The 14,700-nt window shown below is 33.7% G+C and overlaps 1 protein-coding gene across 3 annotated transcripts in view; it reads right to left on the reverse strand.

Moving 5' to 3' along the window:
• ASCC3 (activating signal cointegrator 1 complex subunit 3) overlaps positions 1–14,700 on the reverse strand; it is a 330,962-nt gene that overhangs the window by 150,013 nt on the left and 166,249 nt on the right. For all 3 annotated transcript variants that reach the window (XM_047761598.1, XM_047761591.1, XM_047761607.1), the window contains exon 14: positions 4,451–4,585. In XM_047761598.1, the coding sequence (XP_047617554.1) occupies positions 4,451–4,585 (135 nt within the window). The remainder of the gene's footprint in view (positions 1–4,450; positions 4,586–14,700) is intronic.

Genomic DNA, 14,700 nt, shown 5'->3' on the forward strand with positions numbered 1-14,700 from the left:
CCACTTCCTTCAATGTGCTATTGTTTTTGCAGTGTTAGAGACTTGTCCTAGTATTTTCTTCCACTGTTCTTTGCTTTGTGAACTCCAAAGACTCAGATCTAGGCTTAAATGTCACTGTGTTAGCCTCCTCTAATACCATCAGTCTAGATTAGATTCTCCAATTTACTTTCTTTTAGCACTTTATTCTTCTTTAATATTTATTAAGATGTAATTAAAATCAATTATTTAATTAGTTGATTAATCTTTCTGTTCAGCCAGAATACAAGCTCCATAAGAATAAAGGAATAGCTATTTTTTTCTTAAATACATTTCCATTCCCAATTAATGCAAAAACATTGATCAGCATGCCAAGTCCCACCTCCTTCAGTGAGGCCTTCCTGTACTGCATGAACCAGAAGGTAAAATCTGTAATTTCCCAGATCTCTTGTCAGGGTACTGGATAAAAAAATCTACTCTGCTTATCAGATGCACTCATGTAAGATCTAGGCAATGGAAATGAAGAAGAAACCATCTTCACTATTGTCTTTGGCTGGCAAACAAGATCTTGGAGAAATGAGGATTCGAAGTTACTATGAATGTACTATACACCCCAAATTTGATTTTCTACTGAGTTCATGACTGAGGAAAGGCATCTATAGTAGCACTTGTTCAAAGTGAGGCATATGTTAGACTACCTTGAAATGAATAACTGAGCCATAGGCTAAAAGTAACCTAGTTTGGAGATCTAAGTAATAGATATTATCATTGGATTTTTCTTAGTGTTCTCATTTGTTTAATAGATATTCCCAATAACTATTTTCAAAAGGCTTGCTGCATGACAGACAGACCACATCTACCCATTAAAAAAAAACCAACAAAAACTTAATATTACTAATATACTTAAAAATTTGAACCACATGAGTGGCTTCTTTCGGGATATTTTCCTTTCCTTATTTTCCTGTTTCAATGGGCAATTTGAAAACATAGCTGGTTTTTCAGCTGGGAGTGAATTTGATATCAAAGATGGGAATGGAAAGAGGAGTCTTGAAGTATAATTGTGACTCACTGGAAAGAAAAGACTCATTTTCAGCTGTGGCTACAGCATAGAAATAGCCTTATTACATACGCACATACCACCCTTTCCCTCGCCACACATACAGAAAAGCAACCCTTAATGGTGTTTTATTTATTGTTTATACAAATAAAGTTATGGTGTGTTGAATAAAACTGTAAAGAAATGCTTTTAAAACCCATACTTGGTGAGTCAGGAAGTGAGACGGTTACATTAACCACTTAGGGTAAAGCATCCCTGTGGCACGGTAGGGATTTAGCTCTATTTTCATTAACAAGAGTCATGAGGCTAAATTTCTATGTACTGCCACAGCAAATTCACCTTCTAATTTTATTTTAATGTTTTGAGTACTTAATTTCCTATTTTTCAAAAACATGAGGAAAAATATCTCCCTCCATCATAGTAATAGCTTCCTTAGAAGTGATGGAATATTAATACAATTCAAATTCACATGGCACTTCAACAAATAAGTACAAACATACAACTTGCAATGGAAGAATAATCTAAAATTCTAGAGCTTCAAGAAGATATTCAGAAAGACTACCTTTTGTTATAAAATGATTTCCACTATGGAGGGGCCATTTTTGAGTTCCTCTTTAGGTGAAATGAAGGATATAGCTGGGCTGAAGAAATACCCTTTCATTTTATTTAAAAAAAAAAAAAAAGACTCAAAGCTCTAAAGGTTTTAGAAAGCCACAAATTGGATTTGCTCTGTTTGCTTTTAAACAAACAGGATGCACTGCAGTGAAAAGGGTACATCTTGGAGTCAGAATGGTTCAAACCAAAGCTCTGCTTATTACATGGGTGTCTCTGGGAAAATTACTCTCTTTTCTTGGTGTCCTTATCTATAAAATGAGGATAAGAATCTTTAAAGGACAGAACAGTGATAGAGATCAAATGAGAAAATTAAAGTGAGAACATCTCTTAATGTTTGTCTCTGAGGAACAAAGGCAAAAAAAAAAAAAAAGGTAATTTTGGGGTACCTACTATCAGCCAAGTACTATATTAAGGAATATGATGGTGAACAGGACAATGTTCCTTGAAAACATATACTTATTAATAAATGGCTATGGAATACAATCTTCTTTAAAAAATAAACCAAATAATAACAGATGGCTCAGAATAAAAATCAAGTATAGTTAAAATATCAAAAATAAGTATAGTAAAATACAATAACTTTCAAGTCTACTCAACTGTATTAAGACTTTCCATTTCTCTACATTTTTTCTGCGATTATGTGTTTGGTGAGGTTACCTTGAATAAATATCATTTGAAAATGTCTGTACATAAATTATTTCTATATGCTTTAGTACATCTCATGCTGTATTTGAATTATTCACACACATGCCACATCAAGAGATGATAACAGCACAAATCTACATCATGGGTTGTCATGACTACTGAACGAGTTACAGAAAACAATAAAAACAATGCCTTTGATTAATACTAAATAATATTGTTATAACAATTAAACAATAATCTTATATGATTTAGACTAGTAACAACTCTCAGAACTGAGAGGTATGAAATAACCAGAAATCCACCAGGTGGCTCTCAAGGCCTGGCTTTTAAACACAATAGAGCTGCTTTGTATTTCCAAAGAAATGAAAGAAGTCTTATGAATGCTGACCTGACTTTTTAAAGACTCTCATAAATTCATAATTAATAAACAACTGGAAGATACAAAGCTACATAATAAGTGGCATGTAATAGAAAATTTTATAAAGGGAAAAATGAAGAAAATGAACACATTTTATAGTTAAAGTGAAAGAGAATGTGACATTCAAAATAACTAGCATCAGACTATCATGGTCAGAATTTAAAATATCAATATAAAATGGTGAAACTTACAGCACAAGCCTAACAACTAAATACATTTAACTAAGACGGTAAATGCAAAGGTTCAGAGCATAATGCCTGGTAGCTATTCAACGAATATCAGTTAAATCTTACATTATCCATATAAAATATTTTGAAGTTACTATCATTTTATGCCCATATATAGTTTTTTTATTTGAAAATTTATTTTTATAGCTTAAATCAGGGCAAACTTTTCTGCAAAGGGACAGAGTACACTGGACTTCGTGAGTCATATAATCTCTATAACAACTACTCAACTTTTCCCTTGTGTATAAAAAAGCAGCAGTAGAAAATAAAAGAAGGATGAAATAATGCCATTCACAGCAACATGGGATGCAACTAGAGATTCTCATATTAAATGAAGTCAGTCAGAAAGAGAAAGATAAATACCATATGGTATCACCTACATGTGGAATTTAAAATATGGCACAAATAAACATGTCTATGAAACAGAAACAGACTCACAGGTATGGCAAATAGACTTGTGGTTGCCAAGGGGGAGGGGAGAGGGAGTGTGATGAACTGGAAGTTTGGGATTAGTAGAATGGATGGGCAATGAGCTACTACATATAGCACAGGGAATTATATCCATTCTCTTTGGATAAAATATGATGGGATATAATGTGAGAAAAAGAATGTATATATATACATATGACGGGGTCATTATTCTGTACAGCAGAAATTGGTACAACAATATAAATCAACCATACTTGAACACTGTAAACCAACTACAGTAGAAAAAATAAAAATCATTATTAAAAAAGAAATACAATTATAAAGAAAAAAATAAAGAGAAATAAAGGAAGGGCTTTGACTACTTCTTAATAAAACCAATTACAAAAACAGTTGGCACCTTTGGCCTTTGGGATGTAGTTCACCTACTCTTGATCTACATCATTACTTGATACATAAATAAAACCTCCTGTAAATCTTACAGTACTATCAATACAATAAATCACCTAGACAGATGCTTCTCAAACTGTAATGTGCATATGTCATCTGGGGATCAGGTAGAATGCAGATTATGATATGATGAGTTTCAGGTGGGGTCTGAGGTTCTGTGTTCCTAGAAGGACTCAGACTTTTCTGGTCCTTTGAGCACAGACTGAGTAGCAAGGCAGTTGTTCTGAACCTTTTTGGTCTCACATTTTCACTCTCAAAAAGAGCTTTTGTTTATTTAAAATACATCTGTCCATGTAAACCTTAGAAACAAAAAAACATAACATCTATATCTTTAAGAGAACAATAATTCATTAGATGCTAACATATTTTATAAAATTTAACTCTATGCTTTACATTTTAAAGAGCAGGACTAAACACAAAATTATAATCATACAGAAAAAAATTGATAATTGAACACATCACGAATTGGGATGCTTTGAAAGTGAAGAAAAAAGACATAATGTATGTAACATGATAAATCTGTAAAATTAGCTTCCTGGAAACTGGAGACCATGGATCTTTCATATATAAAATATCTGGTACATCTGGCACATTATGTGCTTTAGTTCTTTTATTGTGCTGTCATTTGTTCCTTACCTGTTTTTCTGCATGTCCATACTCAGGTCCTTGAGTAGGTAGAAAGTAAGAAATCTGGCCATTATTCTTGGCTCTTTCTATTAAAGACATAGCTGTTCTTACAGTGGCATTTCTAGCATGTACAAACACCATCACCTAAAATAAAGGAAAGCAGTTTATTTAATCATCAAATTCCTTAAAAGATGCCTTAATAAATTAGTCTTGAAATCACCCTAGATAAACTATTAATTTTTCAAAATAAAATCCCCAACTTATGAATTCTCCAACATTTGTTTATTTTAGAACAAAATGTATGCAAGATAGAGGCAAGTTAAGTAAAATTCAGTAACATGACTTTATTATTAGGCTATAATAATAGAAGTCAGAATGAAATTAATGGATTATCTAAAATGTGGGATTTAATTTGTACATTTCTCTTCTGAAGACATGATTCATTAGCCCAGTCAGATCTTATGAGGACAGAATATAAAAATATACAAGAGCCTTATTTCTCCATAGTCAATGAAGTTGCCTGTATCATAAAGATGATTAAATAAATTGAAAACAATAAAGAACACTCTTCCTGGGACAAAAATCATGTCCAAGAACAACCGTTTAAAATTTAGAGCACTTTTGGGGATGAAGAAGCTTCTAGAGAGGTATCTGGAATTTTCTGTTTTGGTAGACCTTCTTGTGGAATTTCTTCACAAAGCAACTGTGGAAATCTGGATTAGAAAGAAGATGAGTGTTTGGATGCTTTGTCAAGAAATGGAAAGGAGTTCCCGTTGTGGCTCAGCAGGTTAAGGACCCAATGTAGTCTCTGTGAGGATGTAGGTTCTCTATCAGAGAGTTAGGGAACTGGTGTTGCTGCAAACTGTGGTGTAGGTTGAAGATGCAGCTCAGATCCAGTGCTGCCGTGGCTGTGGCACAGGCCTCAGTTGCAGCTCCCATTTGACTCAGAGCCTGGAGACTTCCATATGCTCCACGTGTGGCTATAAAAAAAAAGCAAATTAAAAAAAAAAAAAGGAAGTAGAAGAAAGTCCTTTTAGAGACAGCGGTCAGGCAGAAATGTGAAGGCAAATGAAGAGAATAAATTAAGGGGGTGATCAGCAATCTGCATGTGCTGCCCATTAGGGCCTGCTGCTTCTCCTCATCCCCTCTCTCCACAGCTCAACCCCAGCCCTCCCGAAGAGCCATTACTAATTCCTAATTCTTGCCTCTCTTCCCAGATTCTCTCCATATTCTTTGGTCAATTGTGACTTTGCAGCAGCTGGAACTTTGCTGTTACTTGAAGGCTACACATTTAGAAAAATATGACACAGATAGTTTTTAGTCAAGGAACTAATAGGCTTATGAGAGTTGACCTGAGTAAGAGAAGATCATTTTGAGGATGAACAAAGTGAAAAGGGTAAGAAGTCCTGGGATTTGACCAGAAAGGAGACAAAGTGACATAGTTCTAGAGCACATGCTTTCCCATGGTAAACTTGTCTACACATATGGGATCTGATACAATTCACAGTATAGTAAAATCTCAGGTAACATTCAAGAAACTGGAATACTTAATATTCTTTTAGGATATATTCAAAGGCAGATAGTCTCAAAAAGACTAGAAGTTTCTCAAGAAAAATCTTCCAGTGTGTTTAGAGAAAATAAAACACATATTGTAAGTCATCTAGAGAAATTTAACATAAGTTAATTTTAGACTTCAAGGACACAAAGCTTCAGATTTCATACTTTATCAGTGCTCTAACTGATTTTCTGATAACATGATTTGAAAAGAAATATGATCATAAGAGAATTTCTAAAATAAATTTCTAATAAAATTTATTTCAGAAAGTTCATGGATACTCTGAAATTTTTTTGTTTTTCTTATTTTCAACAACAACAAAAAAACCCCACAAAAAACCCCAAATCTGCTTTTCATAAGCTCTCTAGCTCTGAGGAATCAACCTTACTGCACAGCATGTCAAGAGACTGCCATTTAACTTCCTTATGATATTTTCATAATTACTGATATAAGCTGTTTAATACTAAGTCAGACAGAAATTTCTGTTAACCATATTATTAGCCTTGCTGAATTCACCAATTCAGAATCTGTCAAATTCTACTATCCTGTCTTTCTGGGAGGCAGGGACATTTCAACTATGAGTTTCTTTTTAAAGGATAATGCAGATTTCTTTATTTTATATATAAATAAATTTGATCACGCACAAAACTTCACTTACCCCAACACTAAATTTTCAGAAAATCTCAATGAAAATGAAGTTACTTATTATTTTATTAACTTATTCAATCATTCAAACATTTCTGAGCATGCAGCCACTACCAAGCACTGAGAAAACCACTGCAAAAAAGAAAGACAAGGTCCCTGCCCTCATAAAGGCATACAATATTTTTTACTTAATACATATTCATTGGCCATGTGTGTGTAAAATACTGTTAAAAGGAGAGATATGAAGATAGATAAGATGTGGTGCCTTCTTCTATACAATTTAAAGAGGGAGATAAAATTGCAGGCATAATTTAGGGAGCTGCTCCAAAAGACAGAGTGTGGCTGACACAGAAAACTAAATATGGAGAGAGCTGTTCTCCTTCATTCATCCATACCAAGATATTTACACAATCTCTTGTGTGCCAAACAGTGGCCTAAGCACCAGGGATACAATGATAAATATGTCCCAAGACACCAAATTGGAACACTTCTATTTTGGCAAGAATGAATCACTAGGAATCAGCCCAACCTGGCTGTAAAAGCAGAAGAGTCTGCATGGAGGAGGCTACAGGAGTTGATTATTTATCCTTGGTAATTTTAGTGTGTTAACTTGAAAAAACAGGTTTTTCTCCTTCACAGTTTCTTACACTGAAGTCTGGGGAGCACTTTGTCAGAATCACTTCGGGGGCTTGTTAAAGTAGACTTCTGGGTCCTCCACTAACACCAACTGAGTAAAATTATCTAGCAGTGGGGTCTAAAAATTAAATTATTAACAACTATTGAGATCATCACTGTACTACTGTATGAAATTAGTTAATAATTACCACCAACTTAGTTTTCTTCTTCTAAGTTAAATTAAGTTTAAAAGGAAACATAAACCACCATTACAAAGATTCCCTAATACCTATCTTTTTTCTTACACTATACGTATGAAATATCCGGGATTATTACTATATTTTATATAACCAGTATAGCCCCAAGATCATTTTCCAGATGGGCTAGGGTTTTATAGTAAAACCAGATTTCTATTCTCCATAATTCAAATGCCACATTATGTAAATCCTGCTAAAATAACAGATATGGAGAACATAAGGGGAAATAAAATATGACCCTAAATCTTCATTAATTATTTCGTTCTGACTTGTCAACTTATCATTTTGCAAATTATTTTCTTCTGTAGCCAAGAGAAATATTAGTTACAACTTAAAGTAGCAATTTCTTTTTATTAAAGAATCCATCATGTCTTGTTCAGTAAAATAAACTCTTTTTCTTAATAAGAATTTTCTGTCTAGAGGCTCCAACAGAACCCATTACAAGGTTTTGGGTCCCTATAAACATACTTGATTTTATGGTTTGTTAATTTGGTTAATTAATTTAAATAGACTCTATGAAAATTATAACTAACAGAGAGGACAGCACTGTTTCATTTGGCAGAAATAATTCCAAATTAATCTTAGAAATGCTGCTGGTAACCAATAGCAGATAAATGGGCATGTGTTGTTAAAATAAGATTAGAATAGTAGATTCAAGACAATAAAATTGATAAATTATAATTGTTTGATAAAACTGTTTAAATTTTTACTTGAGGTTTGTTGGGTTAATGCGATTAAAATATTTTATATACCTACTTTTAGTTTAAAAAGCCATTTAGTTTAAAAATGTATGATGGAATTAGTCCTGGACTGGAAAAGAGAGTATGCAAATCTGAGTTCTGGTCCAGTTATTGGACTTGTCAAAGAAAATGTTCTGCAAATAAGATGCTGCTAAGATTAATAAAAAGTAAAAGCTCAGACAATGATCATTCAAAAAACCAAAATGCTAAAGTAACTCATATTGTTTCAGTGTATTCAAAAGAAAGAAGGACATATCATTTCAAGCCTGCCAATACTGACCAGCTAAAGTACTCTTAGGTCATCTGAAGTTTCCTCATTTATTTTTATATTTGCATAGCATTCTATTACTTAGAAATATCACAATTTATTTAACCGGTCCTTGTGTAACAGACATTTATGTTGTTTCCAATATTTTCATATTTAAAGCAATGGTATAATAAATAACCCTGTACACAAGTCTTTTCACATGTTTGTGAGTATTTTCAGAGAAGTGATATTGTTGGGTCAAAGTACATATGATCATTGAACTATGTCCCTATTCTGAATGTTGTCTCTTTCATTATTGGGCATTTTTTTTCTTATTAATTTGTAGGGGCCCTTATAATAATGAAAGTTTTGTGTGTTTTATCTTTTTCTGTATTGCAAATATTTTGTTCTTGTCTATGCTTTACCTTTTGACTTTGCTTATGGTATCTCATTCAGTATGGAAATAGCTAATTCTTCCTTAAATCTATCATGACTTTTCTCTATGACTTCTGGCAAACTCATAGGCAAGGAAGTGAAAATAATCACAAACATACGAAAAGGTGCTGAACTTTGTAGCATTGTGGAAATTCAACAGTGGGCAAAAATAGCTGCATTTTGCTCTTGCACACACATACACATAGATTTGCAAAAACATCTGCAAAGATATCCACAATATAATTCTATGTGAGAAAATACCAAATTGAAGAACAATTTTCATTGCATTATCCTGAGTATTTTTAAAGGGTATGTGTATGTGTTTAAAGATGGAGAGATACGGATGGATATCTGCCAAATTAATTACCTAGCAAATGAAAATGGGATTGAAGGGGATAAAAAGATGTTTCCTTTGTATGTCATGTAAGGCTTGTCTTCGCCCACAGACACAAGCTTCAACAGATTTAGAACTAAATATATAAAAAGTACATTGAACAGGAAAAAACATCAGTGATGACAAGGTTGTAATAGTATTCTTACAATATACTATAGTACTAGCATACTAGATGTGATTACTATTTTTTTATTTTTATTTTTTTGTCTTTTTGCCTTTTCTAGGGCCACTCCCATGGCATATGGAGGTTCCCAGCTAGGGGTCTAATCAGAGCTGTAGCTGCCGGCCTATGCCAGAGCCACAGCAACATGGGATCAGAGCTGCGTCTGCGACATACACCACAGCTTATGGCAATGCCAGATCCTTAACCCACTGAGCAAGGCCAGGGATCCAACCCGCAACGTCATGGTTCCTAGTCGGATTCCTTAACCACTGAGCCACACGGGAACTCCAGATGTGATTATTTTAGTACTAAGGGATTTACAGTGTTAAAGACTTAAAGAACACATTTAAATGAACTTAAAAGGTGATGGTAGTGTTTTTGATCTAAGTGACGAGTTTATCTTGTCAAAATTTAAGACTTGTCTGAATCATTTCATACGGTAATTCACTTAAACATTAATATTATTATCTCTTGCCTTTTAAAACACTGTGATCTAGCGGAAATCACTTTATCTCTGTTTCCTTTTTTTGCCCAGCTCTATTGAGTTATTATTGACATGTGATAGATATAAATTTAAGATGTACAATGTGATGACCTGACACACATGTATATTGCAAAATGATTACCACAATACTGTTAGTTAACACCTCCATGCATGTTGCTTGAGGACATGTTTACATCTTACTAATTTTGAGGTCTCCTTGTTACCCCCATACCACTCTCCCTACCATCAAGCCAATCATTAGGCACTCAATACATGACTGCTGAAATTCCAGTGTTAAAAATGGTCAGCTTTCACACAAAAATTTTATTTTTCACATATTTTGGGGGAGGGACATGAATTAAAATTTATAGGGATTTCCCATTGTCACTCAGCAGAAACGAACCCAAACAGTATCCTTGAGGATGCGGGTTCAATCCCTGGCCTTGCTCTGTAAGTTAAGGATCTGGCATTGCTATGGCTGTGGTGTAGGTTGGCAGCTATAGCTCCGATTCAACCTCTAGCCTGGGAACTTCCATATGCCGCACGTGTGCCCTCCCCCCTCCCCAAAAAAAGTTTATAAATCATCACAGGATGTAGGCTAAGTTAAAACTTGTACTGAAACCTTTTATTAGAATATTGGATAGAAAGCTAACTTCCAATTATTCACCTAGATAATTAATTTTCCTGAATAGTTTTATTTAAATTTAGTAGCAAACATTCCACTGATATTTAATAACTAAAAGTGCTACTGATTAGTCTTTGATACTGCTGTATACACTTGACCTTTGTACAACATGAGTTTGAACTGTGCAGGTCCACTTAAAACACAGATTTTTTTTCAATAGTAAATACTACAGTGCTATGATCCACTGTTGGTTGAATCCCATGCGGAACCCCTGATCCAGAGGGACTGTACTTGTGAAGGAACCTTGTATCCAGAGGGCTGACTACAAGGTATAGGTATATTTTTGACCATGTGGAGGGTGGGTGCCCCATCCCCCAAATTATTCAAGGGTCAACCACATATTTTAATGCCATTGCAAAGTTCAAAATTTGGACTTTAAAAAGAAAACATATAATAAACTATTTTTGAAAGCATCTTAAACAAAAACCCACAAAACTCCCAAATTCTCAACTTTGAGGTCAGAAAGTTACTAAATCAAAGCTACTTACATTTACAATCAATGAAATTACTTAGATTCATTAACCAAAATGACATGAATTACCAATGGACATGAATACAGAAAGCATTTTTACGTCTTATAATGGTGGAAAATTTTGACACTACTTATTTGGGTTACATCAATAAAACTACAATTACTAAAAAAATTGAGCTAAAACAATACATTTTAAAATCCTCTATTTTATTAATCATTGAGTCTAACAACTAGCACTTAACAACTAGCATTTATTATCAGGTATTTCTGCCAAACAATTGCACTACTAAAGCATATTTTTTTAATTTAAAAAGACCTGGTTAAAGGTTTATCAGGTATACAAACTGCCTCAAATAAGATTAATTTATCCTGTCCTAGCTATATCATAAAACTGTATAATTCACTGACTAGTCTTCATGCATTAAATTATGCAAATAAACCAAAGAAAGTAATCTGGGGTAAAGAGAAGTGGTTCTGCAGCTCCAAGCTGTGTAATTAGATCTACCCTCGGCAGTCCACAGCCACCTCTGGACTCTCACGCTGAGGATCTGCAGTTCTTTTCAAGAAACCTAAGCTTTTTAAGTGATAAATAGATTCAGGTTATCATTACTGAATTACATTTAGGGTATTACCCTGAATGTGAAATATATTTGTCATCAATTTCTCTAAAGGAATCATCTTAATATTTATCAGTTTCTATGTTTCAGTTGTAGGGCGCTTTAACTGCTGTACAAATCCACAATATTTTACATCTTCTATACCCTGAGAGACACTTGTTATCAAAATGCATAACAATTAAAAAAACTTGAAGGACTTAATATGCTTATGTATCATAATAGCAAAAATATATATCATCATATTTCTAGCTAAGCACACACTGTAAAAAATATTACCTTACAATGTTTGTGATATAATAGGACATTTTACAATATACTTAGAAGCGTAAGACAGTTATATCTCAGTATGGTCTCTATAATATGAAGACTATAATAAATAGAAAAAAAAGGTAGTTTTGAAAACATAATTTTAAAGTGGTATTTTAAATGTATTTTTCCTGGCTATAAACTTTTAAACATAATTTAGAACGTTTTCTTAAGTATTAAGGGGCTGTGAAAAGGTGCACCCCTTCCGGCTTGGCCCTAGTTGCAGGGGTGGTGAAATATTTTCAGCCACAGGCCTGTCTTATCATCTATGCACATACATTACTTTGTAACTGATTTGAGCATGGAGGAGTCACAGTTGCCTGGTGAAGAAAAGACTCTATGTTTGAAAACCTCCAGGCTATTCCATTCAGCCGGTATACCCAATTGAGATTCCACTTGGTTTTCAAGGACCATAAGCAAAAAACTACTGCTTCACTTAGTCCAGTGTACACATGACAGAGTGGAAGACTAGGTCTCACCTTTATATGAAAGACTGGTCCTCCTAGAATCTCCACAAGAACAGAAACTACTGATCCTTATGGAAAGTCTGAGAAGTTAATGCTGAATGACAATGGTTTAAAAACTTATTTTGGCTGTAGAATTCTTTCTTGCACCTCAGTCTTTTGCAAGAGCTCAAAACATATGTATATAAAGACTGAAGCAACCTAAGTGGACCTGAGAGATCCAAATCTCATTTCTCCTTCCCAAGCAGCACACCACTTCCAAGCTCCTGCCAACAATTTCCATGGTCCCTTGGAGCATGCTGGAGCAATAACAGCAGTGACAGGAACTCTACTAGTGGAAAGGAACTGCTCAAAATTGTATTTCCTTTTCATTAAAATGTGGAAAATTCTAAAAACCCAACATCTCTTTCATTCTTCTGGATAATATTTGGGGAAAGAAATAAGTGGAAATAGTCGCTGAAGAAATACTTTCACTGGTCTCTAAATACTGGGTTTGCTTGCATAAATGATTCATCAGAAATGATTTAATTCCAATTTGGGGACATGAGCATGTTAAAATGACAAAGAAGCCAGCTTGAAGGGACTTCCAATTGCCAAATTTGGGATAATATCAAAGTAAATAATATCAAAGTAAATACTGTGACAATGGATTATAACCCTTTGAATAAAATAAGAATCTGAGTCAGCAGAGAAAAAAATGAATTTAAATGGGGGTGAAGCCCTTTCTTACATATAATGGAATAAAAGGAAAGACGGTGCTAGATGCTAAAATGAGTGGGTGAAAGTTTATTGTGAAATCTGTACATTTACATTTTATGCATAATTATTTAATTAACCTTTGGTTCTCATCAGATTGTACGCAACACTAATGCAGAGTGCATCTTTCTGTTTCCTGTATTCAGCACAGTCTTTGGCACACACTGGCTATTCAATAAATACTTGATGGAATAAACCACAGCAATATTAACAGTATTGAGATGGTTTAGTCTTAAAAAAAAATTTCCATTCTGTTCAAAATCCAATATTAAGATTTATGACTTGGATATAGCTCAAGTGCTACAACAAAAGTGTACCCATTTCTATATTTGGCATTCTACCCACTGTAGCTCTTACCTTAACAAGACCTATAGGCTACAGAAAGAGATCTCATATTATGAATCAGTCTCAGTAAGCTTTTAAGTCTAAAATTGTATTTCCATTTAAAATTTCAGTCTACATTTAAGTATTAAAAGATTATAAATATTACTAATAAATATCACTAGTTTTAAAAAGTTCATATGGACTCCCACATAAGCAAAACTTTGAAGAAACATATTGAGGCCAACCCACTTGTAATGATTTATTTAATATCGAAGGAATTTAGTGATGAAGTTCTAAAAATCTAACCATTCTGAACTGATGCTTTGTCAAAGATGTTTTCAAATATGACTAAAATCTGCCCCAAACCACACTGCTCCTAGTTAGTCCCCATAGTACAAATGTGGATCAACTTAATTCAGTGCTAAAAACTAGGTCCATCCAATAAAGACTGGTAAGACAGAATAAATAATGTTTTAATACATCAGAGCATCACATACAGAAAAATACTCTACTGACCTCCACGACAGTCCGAATTGCATTGACATTTGTTACTGACAGCCCCAAAATAGCAACATCTATTCTGTAGAGCAAATTAAGCAAGACCAGCTAGTCTATTACTATGCAAATAAAATTCATTAGTGAGCTAACAATTTCATTTCTACAGATGCTGTTGGCCTGGAAGGCCTATTATTATTCAATGTTATAAGATGAATCTAATTTCAGTAAAATAACAACATAAAAATGTATTTTTAAGATTTCTATCAGTATTTTTCATTTATTTTCTTGGGCAATAATCACTAGTTATAATTCCTAAACATCCAACTGTGCACTTAATATTCTTAAGTAACACACTTGACTAGATTCTCCCTAAAAGAATACGCCTTTTTTTTTTAATCTTACATGAGCAGAAGAAATCCCACTAAGCCAATACACTCTCAATAAAATTTACTAGCTAGACTAATTAAAACTGTACTGCTATAAAGGGAAAATCACAAAGCTGTAATTCCTCTTAGATTGGCTCTTAACTGTCTCCATTTTTTTTTTTTAGTCTGCTTTCGTATTTTTGTTTACTAAATGAAAATACCTCAATTCTCCATAAA

This window comes from Phacochoerus africanus, chromosome 2 (genome assembly GCF_016906955.1).
Source record: "Phacochoerus africanus isolate WHEZ1 chromosome 2, ROS_Pafr_v1, whole genome shotgun sequence".
NCBI classification, from domain to species: Eukaryota; Metazoa; Chordata; class Mammalia; order Artiodactyla; family Suidae; genus Phacochoerus; species Phacochoerus africanus.